The sequence below is a fragment of the Zophobas morio genome, unplaced genomic scaffold (genome assembly GCF_036711695.1).
Source record: "Zophobas morio isolate AGI-343-1 ecotype UQ-CSIRO unplaced genomic scaffold, CSIRO_AGI_Zmor_V1 ptg000030l, whole genome shotgun sequence".
In the NCBI taxonomy this organism is placed as follows: Eukaryota; Metazoa; Arthropoda; class Insecta; order Coleoptera; family Tenebrionidae; genus Zophobas; species Zophobas morio.
The window spans coordinates 4,593,311-4,618,342 of record NW_026972135.1 but is presented as its reverse complement, the minus strand read 5'-3'; the positions used below and the strand labels follow the sequence as shown (position 1 = coordinate 4,618,342).

The 25,032-nt window shown below is 31.9% G+C and overlaps 2 protein-coding genes across 2 annotated transcripts; both read left to right on the top strand.

The window, feature by feature from the left end:
• The first annotated feature begins 7,308 nt into the window (after positions 1-7,308).
• Positions 7,309-8,838, top strand: LOC135138095 (uncharacterized). The gene is made up of 2 exons (XM_064067952.1): positions 7,309-7,889; positions 7,938-8,838. The coding sequence occupies exons 1-2, from the start codon at positions 7,482-7,484 to the stop codon at positions 8,625-8,627; spliced, it is 1,098 nt and encodes a 365-aa protein (XP_063924022.1). The 5' UTR covers positions 7,309-7,481; the 3' UTR covers positions 8,628-8,838.
• An 877-nt stretch (positions 8,839-9,715) lies between these two features.
• Positions 9,716-22,206, top strand: LOC135138094 (uncharacterized). The gene is made up of 3 exons (XM_064067950.1): positions 9,716-9,984; positions 10,034-10,666; positions 21,517-22,206. The coding sequence occupies exons 2-3, from the start codon at positions 10,034-10,036 to the stop codon at positions 22,048-22,050; spliced, it is 1,167 nt and encodes a 388-aa protein (XP_063924020.1). The 5' UTR covers positions 9,716-9,984; the 3' UTR covers positions 22,051-22,206.
• Positions 22,207-25,032: the final 2,826 nt, after the last annotated feature.

The window sequence follows — 25,032 nt, the reverse complement described above, 5'->3', positions numbered from 1 at the left end:
TGCCTAGTCGAGCGATAAATCCCGCCAGCTCGACTAGGGACCGCGCCCTCCGCTTCAGCCACGTATTTCGGTGTTATTTAACCTCAATTCCATATGAAATGTTCACTTTCTATGAGTCTGATATTAAACTACAATTGAACAAGTGTCAAAGTTTAAAAAATAACAATAAATGCTATGCCATGATCCAAGTGATTGGTTACTTAAAACAATTTGTTTTGAGAGTTTATATCGTAAACTGTTTATCCCAACAGAACACATGATAAATAAATAACACAAAATGCATCAGGCGTTGCGAGGAAAGCTCCTCGGTGATGTAATTATCCAGAGTTGAGAGAAATAAAATGTTTCGGTAATGTAATTTGGGACGTTGCGAGATAAATGTATCGGTGATGTGATGATGATACGATGGTAATAACGATGATAACTGCATAAGGAGAGAAATCTTTAATCCCCCTGTACCTCAGTCCACGATATTATCTTTGTCCACAGTGGGGCAACACTTCACTATATGGATCCAGACACCTCATTCATAATTAGACTAACAAAATCGAACGAGTCCCAACTAAGTAAATTTCATGAAATCTCCTAGCAAGTATTTATCTAAGCAAATTCCTGATTGTTAAATTGTGTTAGATCTAGTTAACGATTAAACTCCTAACATGAACTGTGAATTTACAAATAATGAATCAAACTTACACGTGTTAGCGTCGGTTAAAAATTCACATTTTCGTCGTTAAACAATGGCTTCCTACCTTTTATTAACTATCAAGCCATCTAAACTTTCACACAGAGAACCAAACCAACAATGACGCTTTCACCTCTCTACCAAGCACCCATCTTCTAACAACCCTCTAACTAAAATTTCAAGCAGAACTACCAACTATCCAAAAGCGCCAGAGTGCACATGATTGCCTATGTTTAACTTTTTTTAAAATTACTCAAATGTGCTTTCGCGCCGCTGTTTATTTTTTTCAGCGCGAAATTTGGATTCAAATTCGGTCACCATAACTAAAAATTTGATTACTAGTTATTGTGATAATGAATGTGTTGTTTAGTTGTTAAACGTAGAGGAAGAACCAATTTTAAAATCATTACAACTTCACCAAAATGTGAGAAGGAACTTTTTTTAGTACTTTTCTTAGACTTACCAGTTGATTGTTAAGAGCGTAGCGTCATTTTTCAGACACCCGGTATAATAAAAAAAATCAAAATTTGGATTTTTTTAAGGATGTGATGCAATTTATTGTATTTCAATAATATTAATAAAATATGTGTTAAGCAACCAGTAGTAAATCAAAGACAATATTGAGATTGAGGATTTAGATTTTTTCAGGATCATTTTTTATGATCTTGGAACTCTGATACCACTTTCCGAGAATGTTTTAATATACTCAGAAGGACATTTATTAATTGTTTCTGTCAAAATATTTTTTGCCAAGGACGTTTTTTTATTACTATTATTCAGCATTTTTACATTTAATTAATAATATATAAAATATCTAAAATAACAGCAGTGCAGCAAATATGAACATCCTGGGGATTTCGAAGAATTTATTTGTTGAATATTTGTTCCTAGAGTAGTGTAGTAGTGATAACCGTGCCTGAATAAAAAACTATTCTAGAGCACAACAAAAATACCCATAGCATGAGCGGAGTTTTTATCGCAAGCCTACCGAAAAGCATATCTCTTTTACGGTCGCAAACTCGCAGTTGCGTCATCTCGACCGCCCCTGAATTCTATTCTAACCTACATCATTTGTGCAGGTGGTGCGATAAATTCCGCCAGCTCGACTAGGAACCGCGCACTCCGCTTCCACCACGTGTTTCGGTGTTATTTAACCTCAATTCCATTTAAATGGTCAATTTTTATAACTCTGATAGTAAACTACAACTGAACAAGTGTCAAAGTGTCAAAAAGAGCAATAAAAAACATTTAAATTAGCCATACAATCTCGAGAAATTTGAAACAACAAATAATACTTATGTGAGCTTAAAATTGGACATCAGATAATTTATAAAATTTACATTATGTTAAATTATGTCTTGATCCAAGTGATTAGTTAGTTAAAACTCTTGTCTGAGAAATTAAGAAGTGTTATAATGTAACACTTACGTATTAGCATCCAAAAACTTATTCATAATTAGACAAACAAAATCAAACGAGTCGTGACTAAGTAAATTTCATGAAAACTCCTAGCGAATGTTTGTTGCATTGTGTTAGAACCAGTTAACAATTAAAATCCTAACATGAACTGTGAACTTACAAACAATGAATTAAATTTACAAGTTCAAAAATTCGCCTTTTTCGATTAGAAAGCCGCAAGAATTCGTTGCGCGTGTTGGGGAAAACTGGGCGTCATCCGTTTTATTAACTACCAAAACAACTAATTTACAGCGTCTTTTCACCATGTTCACACACACACCACCCAAATCAACCATGACACTTTCACCATACTTTCGCCATCTTGTCTACTCAACCGCCCTCTAACTAAAAATCCCCTAGTGAGCTACCAACTGCCCCCAAGCGCTAACGTGCACATGGTTGCCTCTGTTTAACGATTGTTTTGATTGATTTTTTTTTTAAATTCAAATTATTCAAATGTCATTTCGTGCCGCTGTTAATTAATTTGATTCAAATTCGGTCACCACACAGTTCTACCAATTTCAAGCAAAATTTGCTAACATCAACTGAAACCACCGCTGAAACTGTAAATATCTGTAAATTTAAGTTCGTTAAACATTTATTAGATTCATTTTTTCTCAATTTCGGAAACTGTCAGTTGATTTGGCCATTTTTTGAAAAAATTGAAATCAATAGTTAGCTAAATAAAATTAAATTAAATTTAACTGAAATCTTGACCATTGCATGAACGAATGGTTGAACCATTAAGTAATAAATCAGTTAAAACATTATACTGCAATTAAGTTATTAATTAATTATCATCTGTCGATAATACTTTCATGATAAACTAAGTCATTTATCAAAAGTTTCAATAATAATTATTTTCAATTTTAAATCATGAAAATTTCTAGGAAAATTTTTAAAAAACCTTTGACTGTAAATTGCTCATAGTAAAAAGAAAAATGAATGAATAAAAGTTCATAATTTAAAAAAAAATAATTATAATACCGGGTGACTATTATTGAAGAAAATTTTTCTGTTGGCAATTCTCAATTATTGGCAGTCATGCTAGTTCGTCAGTTCACAGTTATCCATTTTGACATAACCACGCCCGGTACTGACTGGTGTCACAAATGGCAATTTGACTAGGTGTGTCATCTCAAAATTTTAAATATGTTGCCAACCTGACAAAAAAAAAATGCAAACATTCGTCACAATTTTTAGAAATTTTGAATATCAAGAAGAATATTAATTACAAAATTAGTAAATCCGACTTTTAATATCAACAACTCAAGTTGCATTAGGTTCTCTTACCAATTTAATTTAACAGCTCTTATTTTTTGTTAATATTTTAACGAAATGATTGCGAAAGTTTTGCATCAAAATTGTTTGTGTTGGCAATTATGAATTATTGGCAGAAATATTAGCATTTAAGTTCACCCATTTCTTCATACTCTAGGGGTCAAGAAAGGTCGAGAAAATGTAAAAGTAGAGAGTCGGCCGACGGACTTCATTACAATACATCCTAATATTTTCCTTTTTTTTTTTCTTAATATACATAGCCATCTTTTCATAACAAGAAACTTAAAACATGGTTAAAATGGTTTATGCAAGGAAATATGGGTTTTGCAATTATGGGGCGAAGCCTAATTGCAAAGTCGATATTAACTTATACAAATTTTCCATTTTAAACATGTTTTAAGTTTCATGTTGTGAAAAGAACTATACACATTTTAAAACAAAAAGAAAAAATATAAGCCCGCCCACCCGCCCTGTCTCAATTGTAATGATTTTTTTTAATTCGCCGTGAACCATAGGGGCGGAGCTTAACTACAAAATACTTATTTTTTTACAAGGAATTAAAAACATGTTTTTGAAGATCGTGTTGTACAAAAAAGTATTAAGAAAAAAAGGCAAAATATAACGAAAAGTGAATTCAAAGTTTCCAAAAATTTTCCAAAAAAATGGTTAAAATTGGTTCAATCTACCGAAAATTGGTGCCAAATTGTGGATAAAAATGGTTGAATCTACCGAAAATTGGTGTCAAATTGTAGATAATTTTCCGATAGTTACGAATCTGAAATCGCTGTCACCACATCTGTTCCAATAAACACGCAAAGTGAATTCAAAATTTTCAAAAGTTTTCCAAAAAAATGGTTAAAATTGGTTAAATCTAGCGAAAATTGGTGTCAAACTGTAGATAATTTTCCGATAGTTACGAATCTGAAATTGCCGTCACGATATCTGTTCCAATAAACACGAAAAGTGAATTCAAAATTTCCAAAAAATTTCCAAAAAAATGGTGAAAATTGGTTAAATCTAGCGAAAATTGGTGTCAAACTGTAGATAATTTTCCGATAGTTACGAATCTGAAATTGCCGTCACGATATCTGTTCCAATAAACACGAAAAGTGAATTCAAAATTTCCAAAAAATTTCCAAAAAAATGGTGAAAATTGCTTCAATCCACCGATAATTGGTGCCAAATTATAGATAATCCTCCCCTAATTACAAATCTGGAGTCGCCGTCACGATAGCTGTTCCAATAAACACGAAAAGTAAATTCAAAATTTCCAAAAATTTTCCAAAAAAGTGGTAAAAATGTGTTCAATCGACCGAAAATAAGTGTCAAGGTGTCTACAATATCCCGCTAGTTACGAATCTGAAATCACCGTCATGATATATATTCCAACAAACAAGAAAAAAGAATTCAAAATTTCCAAAAATTTTCCAAAAAAATGGTCAAAATTGCTTGAATCAACGGATAATTGGCGCCAAATTATAGATAATCTTCCCCTAATTACAAATCTGGAGTCGCCGTCACGATAGCTGTTCCAATAAACACGAAAAGTTAATTCAAAATTTCCAAAAATTTTCCAAAAAAGTGCTAAAAATTGGTTCAATCGACCGAAAACAAGTGTCAAGGTGTCTACAATATCCCGCTAGTTACGAATCTGAAATCACCGTCATGATATCTGTTCCAATAAACAAGAAAAGTGTATTAAAAATTTCCAAAAATTTTCCAAAAAAATGGTTAAAACTGCTTCAATCGACCGATAGTTGATGCCTAATTATAGATAATCCTCCGGTAATTACAAATTTGGAGTCGCCGTCGCGATATTTGTTCCAATAAACACGAATAGTAAATTCAAAATTTCCAAAAATTTTCCAAAAAAGTGGGAAAAATTGGTTCAATCGAACGAAAATAAGTGTCAAGGTATCTACAATATCCCGCTAGTTACGAATCTGAAATCGCCGTCATGATATCTGTTCCAATAAACAAAAAAAGTGAATTCAAAATTTTCAAAAATTTTCCAAAAAAAAAATGGTTAAAATTTCTTCGATCGACCGAAAATTGGTCCCAAATTATAGATGATCCTCCGGTAATTACAAATCTGGAGTCGTCACGATACTTGTTCCAATAAACACGAAAAGTGAATTCAAAATTTCCAAAAATTTTCCAAGAAGTGGTAAAAATTGGTTCAATCGACCGAAAATTAGTGTCAAATTGTCTACAATTTCCCGCTAGTTACGAATCTAAAATCGCTGTCACAATATCTGTCCCAAAAAACACGAAAAGTAAATCCAAAAATTTTCCAAAAAGGCGGTAAAAATTGGTTCAATCGACCGAAAATTAGTGTCAATTTGTGGACAATTTCCCGCTAGTTACGAATCTGAAATCGCCGTCACGATATCTGTTCCAATAAACACGAAAAGTGAATTCAAAATTTCCAAAAAATTGCCAAAAAAGTGGTAAAAATTGGTTCAATCGACCGAAAATTAGTGTCAAATTGTCGACAATTTCCCGCTAGTTACGAATCTGAAATCGCCGTCACGATATCTGTTCCAAAAAACACGAAAAGTAAATCCAAAAATGTTCCAAAAAAGCGGTAAAAATTGGTTTAATCGACCGAAAATTAGTGTCAAATTCTAGACAATTTTCCGATAGTTACGAATCTGAAATCGCCGTCACGATATCTGTTCCTAGAAACACGAAAAGTGAATCCAAAGTTTCCAAAGAGTGGTTAAAATTGGTTCAATCGACCGAAAATTAATTTTAATAATAATGAAAAAACTTTCAGAGTTTAAAAAATATATATTTGTAGTCACTGCTACACGTGTTTCGGTACACAGTAAAACCCCAGTTTCTCTTCTGCCTGAAGACGGTACTGTGTACCGAAACACGTGTAGCAGTGACTACAAATATATATTTTTTAAACTCTGAAAGTTTTTTCATTATTATTAAAATTAATATGGAGTTTAAACACGTATCAGCCTCATCAATACAAACGACCGAAAATTGGTGCCAAACTGTAGATAATCTTCCGTTACAATTGAGCTAGGGCGGGTGGGCGGGGCATATATTTTGCCTTTTTTCTTAATATACGTACTCGTATTTTCAGAATAAGAAACTCAAAACATATTTAAAATGGCAAATTCTTGTAGACAAACATCGATCTTGGAATTAAGCCCCGCCTCTCGATCTGACAACGAATGAAAAATTAATCACAATTGAGAACTGAGATTGAGGCGGGTATAGGTGGGGCCTAATCTTCACCTTTATTTTTTTCTTAATATACATGTTTTTAATTTCTCGTAGAAAAAAAAAAGGATTTTGCAGTTAAGCTCTGCCCCTTTGGCTCACGACGAATAAAAAAAATCATCACAATAGAGATCGGGTGGGTGGGCGGGGCTACATTTTGCCTTTTTTTCTTAGTATGTGTAGACTTACTTCGACAACAAGAAACTTAAAACATGTCTAAACATGGACATGAATACGCCTAACAAACGTGTTGATTGGTTGAGATAGTGACAGCTGTCAAAATGTAACTTTGACAACCAAGTATGCCATAATAAAATTTGGAATAGGTTGTCAACCTGACAAAAAAATCACAACATTAATTAGCCACTCGGTAGCAGACATAGTTGATTATTTTTTACAAATTATTATTAATTTAAAAAATGAATAAAAACAAATGTTAATGGAATTGATGTTGTTTATGCAACCACCAATACGCGAATTTAACTTAAAACTTATTGCTTTTACCGAATATAATGTTCCTTAAAATTTCATTAACGATTGAAACGTGCTATGTTTAAATCCCCCATCAAGGTCACCGTCGATGCATCCTGTTCCACCACCGGCCGCATTACTGTGGCGCCCCATTTCCCCTTCCGCTTCTCCGTTGCCGTGGCAACTCGTGAGAAATGACATAAAACTTTCTATGGAATGACTGATTGTTATTCCAGAATGGCTGTCACGTCGCAGTCAGTGCAGTAACCGTGTTATTACAGCAACCCGAACAGAAAACCACCCATAACTCACGCCTGAAACCACCCCTCACTAATTCGCAAAAAAAATGGAAAGCGACAGCGAAAACGACTCCCTGGAACAACAACCCCTGAAGGTGACATCCTTAAATTCTCTACCCGAAACGTCGAAGAAAAAGTACACGGCAGCCTACAACTTGTTCATGGACTGGTACAAAGAACAGAACGTGACGTCGTTTTCGGAAGACGTGCTTATGAGCTATTTTCGCGAATTAGCCGCGAAATTCAAATGTACGACTTTGTGGACGGTGTATTCCATGTTGAGGACTACTCTTAATATCAACCATGGCGTGGACATAGCCAACTATGCGAAATTGCGGGCTTTTCTTAAGTGTCAAGCCCATGGTTATCTCCCCAAAAAGTCCAAAACTTTCACGTCGAACGAAATCAACCGATTTATTAATGAAGCGCCAGACAGCGAATATCTCCTTACAAAGGTGTTGTGATATCAGTGACCGATAACAATACTTGTTTGTTGGTTGCAGGTGGCTTTGATCATGGGGGTCACCGGAGCGTGCCGGAGGCACGAACTTCACCAAATGAAAATCACCAATTTCAACGATTTTGGGACCGCGGTTTTAGTGACTATTCCAAATCCTGGTACCAAAGGGGTGCGGAAGTTTATAATAACCGAACATTATTACGAAATTTACAAAAAATACGCCTATCTGCGACCGGCAGACGTAAACGATTCTTACTTTTTTTTGAACTATAATAAAGGCAAGTGCAACTATCAGAGAGTTGGGATTAATAAATTCGGTGCTATGGGAAAAGAAATCGCCAAATACTTGCAGCTTCCAAACCCGGAGTTATACACAGGCCACTGCTTTCGCAGATCTTCGGCCACAATTCTGGGCGACGACGTGGCCACTTTGAAGCGGTTTACCGAGAAGTTTGTCGACGAACCGACGGAAGTTAAATTGGAGGTGGATGAGGAGTCCGTGGAAGACAATCAGTTCGACACACTAGACGAACCAGTGGAGAGTAAGTTCAGCATAAGCAACGAAATATTGAACTCCATAGAAGACACAAGCAACACACCGTCGACTTCCAGAACACAGACGTGGGAAAATCGGGACAATTTAACTTTTCAACTGAATTCAGTAGATTCCATAAAAATGATTTTCAATAATTGTAGTAATATTACGTTTAACATTGTAAAAAGTGAGAAATAACACGAGTTTGGGGTTAATTCTTAGTCATAGTTGTAGAAAAAATATTGTGTACAATTTACAAGTGCAATCACAAGAGTTATAAATTTTTTTAAGTGGGGGGATTCAGAACTTGGAAACGTCTATATTATTAAGCCTACGTCTTTCATGAAATTTATTGTATCAGCGACGTTTCCAGAACAAACTTTAATACATAAAAATATAATTTAATATACATATATAAGTATTTATTTAATTTAATTTATTGTTTAATATATTTTTGGAATTAAGTGGTTGGGATAAGGTTTTATTAACCTAATACTTGACACAAACAATTTATTAAATCGGGGACGACGCCCATACATCTTCACTTACAATCGTATTTACCGTAGAGTCCCCCAGCTCCTCATTTTCCAAAGGTGCGCTATAATAGTTTCCCATGCTTCTGAAGCACTTATTAAACTCACGATTACTCAAATCCACGTACGACAACTTATTCAAATTGGCCTTCTCTTTAGCAACAAACTGCATATCAGGAGCCCCTTCATTCTTCACACTTACAGCCCCTTCCTTATGAATTTCCACGGCGGATTTCACAATATTGATAAAATCCAACACGGCTTGTCGTCCCGGCATCACAATCGAACTCTTATCATCTTCTAAACGCTCCTTCAAACCCGAAGTCGTCGAAAACTTGTAAAAAAAGTCGTTGATTGTCTGGAGACCAGAAAGTTGATTTTGAGCCATCTGAGTCGTCGATTTTACAACCGCATCACTCTTGTTTCGTTCAGCCTGCAGAAAACTCATCCTCAGTTGGTTTAGTTCGTCAGAACACTGCTTAAACTCGGAACTTTGGTCCATTTTTGTGTTCAAATTCAAAATTTGTTTTGGAGGTTAGAATCGGCAGAGTGCCAACTTAAAAAACGTGTTGAGAGCACTGACTGTCAAACGAAAAAAACCCAACTTGTGTGTTTTTTTTAATAAATTTGGCTACAAACAGCGCGAATTTTGTAATAGTGTTGGTTGCAAACACAAATACGGTTATTTGGTTGCGATTACGTTAAATTAAATATCAATTTTTGATTTGGTGCCAAATTTTATTACTAGTTCGTGTTTTCGTTACAGATGGCGCTCGCGTGTGACAGGTGTTCGAGGTTGGTGAAAGCTCGAAAAAAAGGCCAGTTTTTTCGTTTCGCACGATTATCTCACAGACATTTCGTAATAAAAGTGTTTCTTTAATGTTGTTTTATCACCCGCGACGCAAAAGTTCCACCATGAAGCCCCCATTTCACGTTTAACGAAATGGCGCCATAAGTGTATACAACCTTTTAATTTTTCTTGTGTGTTATTTTATTTTATCGACTAATTCTACATTTTTAAGGTAAGGAAGTGACGCTTGGGGGCTATTTTGCAACGTTTTCTTGTGACAGATGGACCTGACGCCCCCTCACGACCTCAAGCCTCTCCAAGACAGGAAGCCCCCTCGCAATCTCCACTCAACCCCCGTGACCCATTTCTCGCGTAAACGCAAACTCGACGAGACTCTCGACTTGACGGCGAGCCCCAAGTTCTCAAGTACCTTGAACGAGTCTCTCATTACCGATCTCAAGGATATTTGCCTTGTGGGGTCGCTTCCGAGTACTCCCGAGAAGCAGCGTAGTTTGTTGGGTAAAGCTGTGTCGTCGCCGATTCAGGAGTCGCGGAAGATTCTGTACAGTAGTATTAAGATTGTGAAGCCGGAGCGGGAGAGGAGGGTTGGATTGATTCGTAGCAGACATGTTCCTAGTAACAATCAGTTGCTCAACCGTATACTTAATATTAATGTTATTATGGACGTTGTTTTCAAGTATTTGTCAGGGGGGGATTTGTACAGGTTCAGTTTAGTGTCTCAGTCATTCCATAAGGCTTTAGAGAAGAATGCTAATGCGTTTCAGAGGTACATGGTGTACAGGGCGAATTATAAGGATAATAAGGAGAATTATGTGATCACTCCGCCGGGGTCCCCGGAGAAGTGCGACAGCCCGCCTCGTACGAGTAGTGAGAATCTCAATAAATTTATCAGGGTATGTAAATTTTTAATTTTGTTGTGTCAAATTTTGTTTTTGACAAAACTTGTTTGACTTTTATCATTAAACGGCCTCAATTCAGTTTGAAAAAAAAAAAATGTGTAGAATTGACATTAAAAAAACTAATTCCATGGCTAGCCAGACCACGCTTTTTTTACAGTCATATGATACCACTATTGGCTATTGGCGTTTGTGATTTTTTTGTCAGGTTGGCAACCCATTTAAATTTTTATGACCTGACTGTCAAGTGACATTTATGACAGTTGCCATCGTCTGAACACGTTTGTTAGTGGTGCTCATGTCAAAATTGACAACTAGCATGGATGAAAACCTAAAAAATTAATTAATCGAAAAATTGGTAAACCCAGAAATTGTAAAATCGAAAAATTATAGAGCCGTCAAAATTGTAAAGTCGAAAAAGTGTAACTTTGATTTTTATTATTCATTTTCCCGATTTTTTAATTTTCATTTTTCCGATTTTTTAATTTCCATTTTTCTCCAATCACAATTTTTGGTTTTTTCATTCCCTTTATTTTTCAATGTTTTTTTTTTCGATTTTATAATTTTTTCTTTATTCAGATTGTTAATTTTGCAATTTTTGGATTTCTCCATTGATTTTTTTAATTTTCAATATTTCAATTCACTCTATCTCATCTTTTCGATTTTTCAATTTTTCGTTTATTAAATTTTTTATTGATTTCCAATTTTAAGATTTTTCAAAGTTTTCATTTGTAGTCTTTCGTTTTTTCATTTTTGATTTTACAATTTTGGAAAATTTCCGGTTTTTTGATTCGAAAAGTTGAAAAAGCGAAAAATTGAAAAATAGTAAAAATTGAATAAACAAAAAACCCCAAAAGAATGAAAATCGGAAAAAAGAGGAAATTCAAAAAATTGAAAATCGAAGAACAGAAGAAACGAAAAATTGTAAAGTCAAAAAATTGTAACTTTGATTTTTATTTTTCATTTTCCTTATTTTTTTTTAATTGTCCTTTTTTCGATTTTATTTCACAATTTTTCGTTTTTTCATTTCCTTTATACTCCAATGTTTCTTTAATTTCTATGTATAATTTTTAGTTTATTCAATTTTCCGAGTTTTCAGTCTTCGATTTTTCAATTCCTCGGTTTTCCAATTTGAAATTTATCAATTTTGCAATTTTTGGATTTCTGAATTGTCCGATTTTCCGATTTCTTTAGTTTTCAAAATTTTGATTTTGCAATTTTCGTTTTTTTGGAATTTGCACGTTTCCGGTTTTTAAGTTTTTCAATTTTTAATCTTTCGATTGATCAGTTTTTCGTTTCTTCAATTTTTCAAGTTGTTGATTTCCAATTTTTAGATTTCTCAGAGTTTTCATTTCATTTTTTTTTTTTTCGTTTTTTTATTTTTGATGTTTAAATTATACAATTTTGAAGTTTTTCCATTCTTTGTTTCGAAAAGTTGAAAACTTGAAAAATTAAAATTCGAAAAACTAAAAAATCGGAAAAGTTTGAAAAATCAAAAAACTGAAAAACTATAAATTGCAAAATCGGACCAATGGCAAATCGAAAGAACTGAAGAAACGGAGAATTGAAACATTGAAAAACTAAAAATCGAAAAAAATTAATGAATCGAAAAATTGCAAACTCCAAAATTGTGAATTCGAAAAATTATAGAACGTCAAAATTCTAAAGTTGAGAAATTGGAACTTTGATTTTTATTGTTCAGTTCCTTTATTTTTTCAATGTTTTTTTCGATTTTGTAAGTTTTCTTTATTTCAATTTTTTAAATTTTCAATTTTACAATTTTTCGATTTCTCCATTATCTGATTTTCCGATTTCCTTAAAAATTTTCCGGTTTTTTGATTCGAAAAGTTGAAAAATTAAAAATCGAAAACCCAAAACACCCCAACAATTGACAAATCGAAATAAGAGGAAAATCGAAAAAAGTGGAAAATCGAAGAACTGAAGAAACGAGAAATCGAAATATTGAAAAAGTAATAAACTAGAAACTAAAAAAGCGAAAAAGATTGTAAAATCAAAAAATGAAAATGAAAAACTATAAATTGCAAAATCGAAGCAATGGAAAATCGAAAGAACTGAAGAAACGGAAAATTGGAACATTGAAAAACTAAAAATCGAAAAAGGTTATTGAATCGAAAAATTAGAAAACTCCAAAATTGTGAAATCGAAAAATTATTTATAGAACGTCAAATACCCAAGATCAAAAATTGGAACTTTGCTTTTTATTGTTCAGTTCCTTTATTTTTTCAATGTTTTTTTCGATTTTGTAATTTTGGATTTCTCCATTATCTGATTTTCCGATTTCCTAAAAAATTTTACGGTTTTTTGATTCGAAAAGTTGAAAAATTAATCGAAAACCCAAAAACCCCAACAATTGACAAATCGAAATAAGAGGAAAATCGAAAAATTGAAAATCGAAGAACTGAAGAAACGCGAAAGCCAAATATTGAAAAAGTAATAAACTAGAAACTAAAAAATCGAAAAAAATAAAAAAATTGGAAATTTTATTAAATCAAGAATTGCAAAACTAAATACTTTGAAATCTTGCAGAAGTTTTAAAGTTATTGTAAGCATGGTAAATTGTTAATCAAAATACAGGGTGTTTCTTTTATTTGATACAACATCTGTAACTTTTTTATTCTCAAAGATAAACCTGCAGTTTTTGGAGTAAATTTGTATCATTTTAAAAGATCTATGTGATGGCAACCTCACATTTTTATTATCACTTCCGGTAGAACCGGAAAATACGTCAACTTATTTTTTTTATGGAAGATTAGGTATTTTTTTTCAGAAATGGAAATATTGATTTTTTCTAAATTTAATGCTTTAAAAGTTATTCAATAAAATAGACGAAAAATTCATATTTATTGGTAACAATCTGGTAGCTTGAAAAATTGACATACATCTCATTTATTGACATAAGTGATCTTTTAAAATGGTACAAATTCTCAAAGGACTATGTTTACCTTTAAAAATTTTCAAATAAAAGAAACACATGGTATGTCTGTTTATTACCCCCAAAACATTGATGACGTCTTCTCAAAATTTTGCGGAATAAATTCTACCTATAATGTGCAAAATATGATGAATTTTTACTTGTGATTTATCATTGCATTAATATTTTTTAGTTTTGCTTAAAGAGGTGGCTCAAAAAAATTAATGAATGAGTCAATTTATTTTATTGAGTAAATCGAGAAAAAAAATCCAGTGACTTCTCTTAATATTGTTCAATCTTATCATAGCAACTTCTAGCCCCACATTCGCCCTCGATTTTCTTAGAGGGTAAGTCATAATCTTATCAAGTACTAACCCCGCCCACCCGCCCTCTATTTTGTTAGAGGTTATGTCATTTTTTTTAGTATTTGTAAAGATAAGACTCCTTTTGGCAGATGATATACTTTCTGAGAAAATAGAGGGTGGGTGGGCGGGGCTTCAATTTACTAAGATAAGACTGATTTTGGCAAATGACTTACTTTCTAAAAAAATAAAGGGCGGGTGGGCGGGGCTAGTATTTGTAAAGATAAGATTGAGTCTATATTTGTGATTCATCACTGTATTAATATTTTTTAGATTTGCTTATACAGAGTGTCTCAAAAAAATTAATGACTGAGTCTTGAAAACCTAAAAAATTAATGAATCGAAAAATTGGTGAACCCAGAAATTGTAAAATCGAAAAATTATAGCCGTCAAAATTGTAAAGTCGAAAAAGTGTAACTTTGATTGTTATTATTCATTTTCCCGATTTTTTAATTTTCATTTTTCCGATTTTTTAATTTCCATTTTTCTCCAATCACAATTTTTGGTTTTTTCATTCCCTTTATTTTTCAATGTTTTTTTTCGATTTTATAATTTTTTCTTTATTCAGATTTTTAATTTTGCAATTTTTGGATTTTTTTAATTTTCCATATTTCAATTCTCTCTATCTCATCTTTTCGATTTTTCAATTTTTCGTTTATCAATTTTTTTATTGATTTCCAATTTTAAGATTTTTCAAAGTTTTCATTTGTATTCTTCCGTTTTTTCATTTTTGATTTTACAATTTTGGAAAATTTCCGGTTTTTTGATTCGAAAAGTTGAAAAAGCGAAAAATTGAAAAATAGTAAAAATTGAATAAACAAAAAACCCCAAAAAAAATGAAAATCGGAAAAAGAGGAAATTCAAAAAATTGAAAATCGAATAACAGAAGAAACGAAAAATTGATGAATCGAAAAATTATAAAATAAAACGCAAAAATTGTAAAGTCAAAAAATTGTAACTTTGATTTTGATTTTTCATTTTCCTTATTTTTTTTTATTTTCCTTTTTTCGATTTTATTTCACAATTTTTCGTTTTTACATTTCCTTTATACTCCAATGTTTCTTTAATTTCTATGTATAATTTTTAGTTTATTCAATTTTCCTAGTTTTCAGTCTTCGATTTTTCAATTCCTCGGTTTTCCAATTGGAAATTTATCAATTTTGCAATTTTTGGATTTCTGAATTATCCCATTTTCCGATTTCTTTAGTTTTCAAAATTTTGATTTTGCAATTTTCGTTTTTTTTGGAATTTGCACTTTTCCTGTTTTTAAGTTTTTAAATTTTTATTCTTCCGATTTTTTAGTTTTTCGTTTCTTCAATTTTTCAAGTTGTTGATTTCCAATTTTTAGATTTCTCAGTTTTCATTTCATTTTTTTTCTCGTTTTTTATTTTTGATGTTTAAATTATGCAATTTTGAAGTTTTTCCATTCTTTGTTTCGAAAAGGTGAAAACTTGAAAAATTAAAATTCGAAAAACTAAAAAATCGGACAAGATTGGAAAATCAAAAAACTGAAAAAAAACTATAAATTGCAAAATCGAACCAATGGCAAATCGAAAGAACTGAAGAAACGGAAAATTGGAAAACTCCAAAATTGTAAAATCCAAAAATTATAGAACGTCAAAATTCTAAAGTTGAGAAATTGGAACTTTGATTTTTATTGTTCAGTTCCTTTATTTTTTCAATGTTTTTTTCGATTTTATAAGTTTTCGTTATTTCAATTTTCTAAATTTTCAATTTTACAATTTTTGGATTTCTGCATTATCTGATTTTCCGATTTCCTTAAAATTTTTCCGGTTTTTTGATTCGAAAAGTTGAAAAATCAAAAATCGAAAAACCAAAAAACCCCAACAATTGACAAATCGAAATAAGAGGAAAATCGAAAAATTGAAAACGAAGAACTGAAGAAACGAGAAAGCGAAATATTGAAAAAGCAATAAACTAGAAACAAAAAAATGGAAAAAAATAAAAAAATTGGAAATTTGATTAAATCAAGAATTGCAAAACTAAATACTTTGAAATCTTGCAGAAGTTTTAAAGTTATTGTAAGCATGGTAAATTGTTAATCAAAATACAGGGTGTTTCTTTTATTTGATACAACCTCTGTAACTTTTTTATTCTCAAAGATAAACCTGCAGTTCTTGGAGTAAATTTGTATCATTTTAAAAGATCTATGTGATGGCAACCTCACATTTTTATTATCACTTCCGGTAGAACCGGAAAATACGTCAACTTATTTTTTTTATGGAACATTAGCTATTTTTTTTTTCATAAATGGAAAGATTGATTTTTTCTAAATTCAATACTTTCAAAGTTATTCAATTAAATAGACGAAAAATTCACATTTATTGATGACAATCTAGTAGCTTGAAAAATTGACATACATGTCATTTATTGACATAAGTCATGTTTTAAAGTGATACAAATTCTCGCTCAAAGGACTATGTTTACCTTTAAAAATTTTCAAATAAAAGAAACATGTGGTATATCTGTTTATTACCCCCAAAAAATTGATGACGTCTTCTTAAAATTTTGCTGAATTAATTCTACCTAGAATGTGCAAAATATGATGAATTTTTACTTGTGATTTATCATTGCATTAATATTTTTTAGTTTTGCTTAAAGAGGTGGCTCAAAAAAATTAATGAATGAGTCAATTTAATTTATTGATTTAGTCGAGGAAAAAAATCCAGTGACTTCTCTTAATATTGTTCAATCTTATCATAGCAACTTCTAGCCCCACATTCGCCCTCGATTTTCTTAGAGGGTAAGTCATAATCTTATCAAGTACTAACCCCGCCCACCCGCCCTCTATTTTGTTAGAGGTTATGTCATTTTCTTTTAGTATTTGTAAAGATAAGACTCCTTTTGGCAGATGATATACTTTCTGAGAAAATAGAGGGTGGGTGGGCGGGGCTTCAATTTACTAAGATAAGACTGATTTTGGCAAATGACTTACTTTCTAAAAAAATAAAGGGCGGGTGGGCGGGGCTAGTATTTGTAAAGATAAGATTGAGTCTATATTTGTGATTCATCACTGTATTAATATTTTTTAGATTTGCTTATACAGAGTGTCTCAAAAAATTAATGACTGAGTCTTGAAAACCTAAAAAATTAATGAATCGAAAAATTGGTGAACCCAGAAATTGTAAAATCGAAAAATTATAGCCGTCAAAATTGTAAAGTCGAAAAAGTGTAACTTTGATTGTTATTATTCATTTTCCCGATTTTTTAATTTTCATTTTTCCGATTTTTTAATTTCCATTTTTCTCCAATCACAATTTTTGGTTTTTTCATTCCCTTTATTTTTCAATGTTTTTTTTTCGATTTTATAACTTTTTCTTTATTAAGACTTTTAATTTTGCAATTTTTGGATTTCTCCATTGATTTTTTTTAATTTTCAATATTTCAATTCTCTCTGTCTCATCTTTTCGATTTTTCAATTTTTCGTATATTAAATTTTTTATTTATTTCCAATTTTAAGATTTTTCAAAGTTTTCATTTGTATTCTTTCGTTTTTTCATTTTTGATTTTACAATTTTGGAAAATTTCCGGTTTTTTTATTCGAAAAGTTGAAAAAGCGAAAAATTGAAAAATAGTAAAAATTGAAAAAACAAAAAAACCTCAAAAAATGAAAATCGGAAAAAAAGAGGAAATTCAAAAAATTGGAAAGAGGAAAAAACGAATCCAATCGAAAAATTTGAAAACCCCAAAATTGTAAAATAAAACGTCAAAATTGTAAAGTCAATTAATTGTAACTTTGATTTTTATTTTTTGTTTTCCTTATTTTTTTAATTGTCTTTTTTTCGATTTCATTTCACAATTTTTCGTTTTTTCATTTCCTTTATACTCCAATGTTTCTTTAATTTCTATGTATAATTTTTATTAGTTTATTCAATTTTCCGAGTTTTCAGTCTTCGATTTTTCAATTCCTCGGTTTTCCAATTTGAAATTTATCAATTTTGCAATTTTTGGATTTCTGAATGATCCGATTTTCCGATTTCTTTAGTTTTCAAAATTTTGATTTTGCAATTTTCGGTTTTTTGGATTTTGCACTTTTCCGGTTTTTGAGTTTTCGTAGTTTTCGTTTCTTCAATTTTTCAAGTTGTTGATTTCCAATTTTTAGATTTCTCAGAGTTTTCATTTCATTTTTTTTTTTCGTTTTTTTATTTTTGATGTTTAAATTATACAATTTTGAAGTTTTTCCATTCTTTGTTTCGAAAAGTTGAAAACTTGAAAAATTAAAATTCGAAAAACTAAAAACTCGGAAAAGATTGAAAAATCAAAAAACTGAAAAACTATAAATTGCAAAATCGAAGCAATGGAAAATCAAAAGAACTGAAGAAATGAAAAATTGGAAAACTCTAAAATTGTGAAATCGAAAAATTATAGAACGTCAAATACGCAAAGATCAAAAATTGGAGCTTTGCTTTTTATTGTTCAGTTCCTTTATTTTTTCAATGTTTTTTTCGATTTTGTAAGTTTTCTTTACTTCAATTTTTAAAATTTTTAATTTTACAATTTTGGATTCCTCCATTATCTGATTTTCCGATTTCCTTAAAAATTTTCCGGTTTTTTGATTCGAAAAGTTGAAAAATTGAAAATCGAAAACCCAAAAACCCCAACAATTGACAAATCGAAATAAGAGGAAAATCGAAAAATTGAAAATCGAAGAACTGAAGAAACAAGAAATCGAAATATTGAAAAAGTAATAAACTAGAAACTAAAAAATGGAAAAAATCAAAAAATTGGAAATTTGATTAAATCAAGAATTGCAAAACTAAATATTTTGAAATCTGGCAGAAGTTTTAAAGTTATTGTAAGCATGGTAAATTGTTAATCAAAATACAGGGTGTTTCTTTTGTTTGATACAACCTCTGTAACTTTTTTATTCTCAAAGATAAACCTGCAGTTCTTGGAGTAAATTGGTATCATTTTAAAAGATCTATGTGATGGCAATCTCACATTTTTATTATCACTTCCGGTAAAACCGGAAAATACGTCAACTTATTTTTTTTTATGGAAGATTATTTTTTTTTCAGAAATGGAAAGCTTGATTTTTTTCTAAATTCAATACTTTCAAAGTTATTCAATAAAATATAGACGAAAAATTCATATTTATTGATAACAATCTAGTAGCTTGAAAAATTGACATTCATGTCATTTATTAATATAAGTGATCTTTTAAAATGATACAAATTCTCACTCAAAGGACTATGTTTACCTTTAAAAATTTCCAAATAAAAGAAACACGTGGTACATTTGTTTATTACCGCCAAAAAATTGATGACGTCTTTTCAAAATTTTGCGGAATAAATTCTACCTATAATGTGCAAAATATGAATTTTTACTTGTGATTTATCATTGCATTCATATTTTTTAGTTTTGCTTAAAGAGGTGGCTCAAAAAAATTAATGAATGAGTCAATTTATTTTATTGATTAAATCAGGAAAAAAAGTCCAGTGAATTCTCTTAATATTGTTCAATCTTATCATAGCAACTTCTAGCCCCACATTCGCCCTCGATTTTCTTAGAGGGTAAGTCATAATCTTAGCAAATACTAACCCCGCCCACCCGCCCTCTATTTTGTTAGAGGTTGTCATTTTTTTTTTTAGTATTTGTAAAGATAAGACTCCTTTTGGCGGATGATATACTTTCTAAGAAAATAGAGGGTGGGTGGGCGGGGTTTCAATTTACTAAGATAGGACTGATTTTGGCAAATGACTTACCTTCTAAGAAAATAAAGGGCGGGTGGGCGGGGCTAGTATTTGTAAAGATAAGACTGATTTTGGCAAATGATGTACTCTCTAAGAAAATAGAGGGCGGGCGGTGGATGGGCACTTTTGATTTTGTTTTAAATCTTAGATTCTACCGCTTGTCAAAATAGAATTCAATTCCCACTGTACAATAAATAAAATAAGTTAGTGGAATAAAGAAAAAAAGTGGGCGGAACTGAGTTTAGCTTTTTTCTTAAGAGTATTATAAGTAAGCAGTAGCTCCGCCCACTGACCCCTTCTTGATTTCAGTGACTACTCTTATTATTGTGCCGTCTTACCTTAGCAAATACTAGCCCCGCCCACCCACCCTCTGTTTTCTTAGAGTAGATGTGATTTGCCAAAATTGTCTTATCTTGGCATCTACTAGGCCCGCCCACCCGCCCTCTCTTTTCTTAGAGGCCATGTGATTTGCAAACAAATCCTAACGAAAAAAAAATAATGAAAAATTGAAAAAACGCAGTTCGAAAAATTGAAGACGTCAAAAATTGAAAAATCAAAAAGGAATAATGAAAAATTGAAAACTTAACAAAACGCTAGCCCCGCCCACCCACCCTTTATTTTCTTGAAGAGTATGTCATTTGCCAAAATCAGTCTTATCCTAGCTGGTACTACCCCCGCCCACCCGTGCTGTTCTCATTCAAACGATTTTATTTATGTTCAGTATGAGATCAACCTTTCATTCAGACTAGATAAAATATATATCACTGAAATGGAGGCGGGGTGGGTGGGCGGGGTTAATTATATAATTCTATGTAGAGTGGGAATGAAAAAACTAACAGAACTTGGGCTGTTAAAAAAAGAAAAAAAAGTGCTAATCGTACTTTTTTCGCTATACTATTTGCTATAAGATATATTTCTAATTTCAGAAGAAAAAAAAAATTAGAGAACGGGTGGTGGGCGGGGCTAAGTTCAACTTTTTCCTACAATCAGTTATAAGAAAACAATAGCACCACCCACCCACCCCTCTTCATTCCAGTGACTACTCTTAATATTAGTCAGTTTTATCTTAGCAACTTCTAGCTCCATATCCGCCCTCTATTTTCTTAGAGGGTAAGTCATTTGACAAAATTAGTCTTGTCTAGTCTAGTCAAGTACTAGCAATTCATATTGTGCAAGCTTTACTTCTCGCGTTCAATTGAAAGCAGTAAGATATCAATAAATTAAAGCAATTGTTTGAAATTGGAGGTAATAAAAATAAATGTGAAAAATTCAAAAATACAGCAATGAAAAAAATTTGGATGTCTTATTACTTACGTTTTTACAACACACTTCAAAAAAACAGATTGAGATTTTTCATTTAACACTAGTTCGGGATACTTGCAGAAACTTTTGGCATTTTGGACTCGAAGTTCACTTGTCAGTACCAAAGTAAGGACTGAAAAGGGTAAATAACAAAATGAGTAATTGCTAGAAGGATGCCACTTGAAAAGTTAAATAAGGGATAATTAAGATAATGTTAAGCCTGCTGGGGCCTACTTAATATGTCAATAAACTAATGTCTCCAGTTCGGCTTAGGATTTCTTAACTAATGGTTTTCCAGGTAAAGATTTTACTCGAATGTCTTGGTATTTGCTGAATAAAGTTACAATTTGAAAATTTCACAAAAATATGCATAAATATGCACTTTCGGCAACGGGAGACCTATTTTGTCGTACTCTTCAGACCATGAAACGCCCAGAAAACATGAAACTTTTAAGATATGAAAAGAGTAGTCCCTAAATCAAAATTTTGAAACCTTCAGTAAATAAAAACTGCATGTCCGTGTCCACTTTCTTCCAGATCGCCAAGTGCCTCAACCGCTCCCAAAGCCTCACCAGATGCCGCAAGTGCGACGGTGTCGCCGTGGTCGAAAACGACATCAGCCAATGCCAGAACGTCGTCGCCTGCGGCCTCATCTACTGCCTCCGCTGCTCGAGCGCCTCCGAAACGGGCGCCAAAGACTTCAAGGACGCCTGCGGCCACGCCATCCTGCGGCCTAAGCTCGGCAACATGAGCAACCACATGGAGGACTCCTCCTTCTTCAATTTCTCCAACCAAGATTCGGGCTTTTACTCCGAAAACGAGTCGCCCCCGAAGGTGCGGAGGAACCTGTTTTCCACGAGTACGGAAACCCCCAAAGCTTTGACCATCAACAACAAGAACAAAAGTCGGGTCGTGGTGACGTACAAGAAGAAGGAGACGATCTCGTACGTGCCGGTCGTTCCCAATAAGGAGCACATTCGCATACCGATGGATGGTGACAGTCCGCCGAGGTACCAGTACGCGGTCGGGTCCAAGGAGAGCAAGAAGAATTTGAAAAGACTAACGCGTTAGCATCACGTTCCATGATTGTGTGATATTGATAATTTATAACGTTGTAAGACAAATTTGTATTTGTTTTTTTTTTTTTTTTGTTTATTTTTTTTAGTATTCCCAGTGATTAGTAAGGTTAAGTGTAAGCATGTTTTTGATAAATTTCAGTTTTTTTAATGTGGAGTTTCAATGAACGAAGACCTTTCAGGGTGCCCAATAGCAGACCGAAAAATGAGCTAAATAGAATTTCATTTTACGGGCGTAATTTCAACTTTGAAAAAAAGATCGACATTTCAATTGATAGATTATGTCTAAATTTCTGGGGGAGACACAATATTTTTAAAATAAGTGATTGTTTAGTGTTTAATTAGTCGTTCATTCTTCGAAGGAAATTGCATTTTTAGACGAGGAGAGAGCATTTTTCGCTTCAACTTTTATATCAATGCAAAGACAACATTGAGATCTATGGGGAAGACTGGTCATTTTTGTTTAAAATTTATATTTAACAAAATATCTGCTTTTTAAAAAAATACTGAATAATGAAAATAAAGTGAAACTAGGCAACGCTATTTACAAAGGATCGGTTTCAATAAATGGTTGAGTTTTACACAGCAGAGAGCCTTGCCGACCGACCCTTTCAGCTAATCAGTCCAGGTACTTTAGGTCATAAAACTCATAAATACTCTTAGCTGACCAACATTGTTGAAACTCTTTTACAAGTCGACTTCTTTCATTGCTGACATAATTTGATTTAAAAGTATGCAAATTTTTATAATTTTATATATTCTAAAATATTTTCTTTGAAAAAATTATTCAAATATTTTTTATTAATCTGTCATTTTATATATTAATCAATACACAAAACTGACAAGATTTAGATTCTCATCACTTCACTAACCACTATTTACCTGAACAATCATATTTATTTAAATTTAATTTTTTGATACTCTTTTCCGCACCACCTATGAGGTAGAGTATTATAGGCACGTTTTTTACGTGGTATCTCCAGTAAACCTATTCCAATATTACTATTTATTCCTGTGTGTGTTTATACTAGAAGGGCAAAAGATTTATATGAACTACACATGACGCGAATGCAAATAAAAAATTTTAAGTGTACAATTTTTTCTTTACAATTTGTCTAATCCGTTGACTTGTTTAATAACGAGAATCTATTCTCTCCGGAAGTAAGGCATATAAATAAAATTTTTCTAGAGCTCTATCATATTAATCTCCCAAAATTTATCATCTCGTTGAATTAAACATTATTTAAATTAGACATTTTATATATTTCTACGATCGCGTTTTTGTTTATTAAGCCGTCTGGCGATGCCGCTAAAAATGTACAAACCGCATTGTCTTATTGTCAGTTTGGTGTTACTGCAAAATGCTTCAGTTGCCCTTGCTTCATTTTCTATGCAAAGATTTTGGGAGAGTACATGCTGAACTAGATTTGCAGGGATGTAAAATGTTTTTCACAGTACAGTAGGATTAGCCGTGTTACTTTGTTCTCTCATTTTGCAAATTTTACCAAAATAACGTTCGGTTAGTCTAAAGGATTTTTCTGCGCACCATTCTGCATTATTGCGTTCGCCGATTGTGTTTTGTTCGATTAAAAAGACATCGACGTTTGAAAGTTTTTTGAGAAATACTTTTTGCGCTGTGACATATCGGGTATTTCAACTGCCTCGTTAGATACATCGTCGCCCGAGAACTTGTATGATCCACAGACCGGAGCGCGCTCAGGCCAATGTCGACTCTATAAGCCTCCAGAAATTCTGCGGGAAATAGTTATTATTTAGATGCTTTTGTTTACACACATCTCACATGTTTCACTCGATTTTGACACTCAACTATTTTTTTGTTTAACTAAGAATTGATACTTTCATTGCGTTTAATACTAACGTCCTAAATTAGCAATACTAGTGGAACAGTAATCATGCAATAGATTTTTTTGGAAAAGTATAGTTATTTTTATGTTTTAGCAGCAATGTGTTCTATTTTCTATTAATTTTTACATATTTTTAGTCACAATTTTGGTAGTTATTTTTTACTTTTATTTTTAGCAATAATAAATAGTCCAAACATGAAGAAATAAAAAAAAAATAAAAATTGGAAAATCTAAAGCTTAGAAATCGAGAAATTGAACAATCGTATAATTGAAAAATCGAAACATCGAAAAACTGGAAAATCGAAAAATTAAAAAAAAAATGGAAAATCAGGAATTTAATAAATTCCGAAAATTGAAAAACTGAAATATGCATAGAAGAACTGAAAACTCGAGAAATCGAAAAATCTAGAATTTTAAAAACTGAAAAATTAAAATATCGAAAAGTTGAAAAATTGCGAAATCGTATCATTGAAACATCGGACAATTGAGAAATCGAAAAATAAAAAAATGGAGAAATCGAAAATTTGAAGAATGGAAAAATTGAAACATCAAAAGTTGAAAAATCGAAAAACCGGAAAGCCGAAAAATCTCAATAAAGTATTTATAAACCACAAGTTCAGGATTATGCTACTAAAAAATTGATAACGTCATCTCAAAATTTTGCCGAATCAGTTCTACTAAAAATGTGCAAAATATGATGAGTTTTTACTTGTAATTTATCATTGCATTCATATTTTTTAGATTTGCTTATATGTATACTTAGGTGGCTCAAAAAATTAATGAATGAGTCTATTTATTCTATTGATTAAATCGAGAACGACTCACTCCATTTTCCCACAAATTTTGGGAATACTGTTATTTTTAGTCTAATCCACATTGATTTACGTGTCCTTGCAAAATGTTGATGATTTCATCACAAAATTGTGTATCTAAAGTAAAAATTTAACTCGAAAATGCTGGATGGGTTTCATTGTATTTTAGGTCCGAGGGAAGTTCTGTCGAAACAACTTTCTACCAATTTTTTTGCTGTTATATTTGAACATAAACAGTTTATTTTATATATTTTTAAAACATTATAAAGAAAATAAAAAGTTGTGTTAGAGTGAACCTTG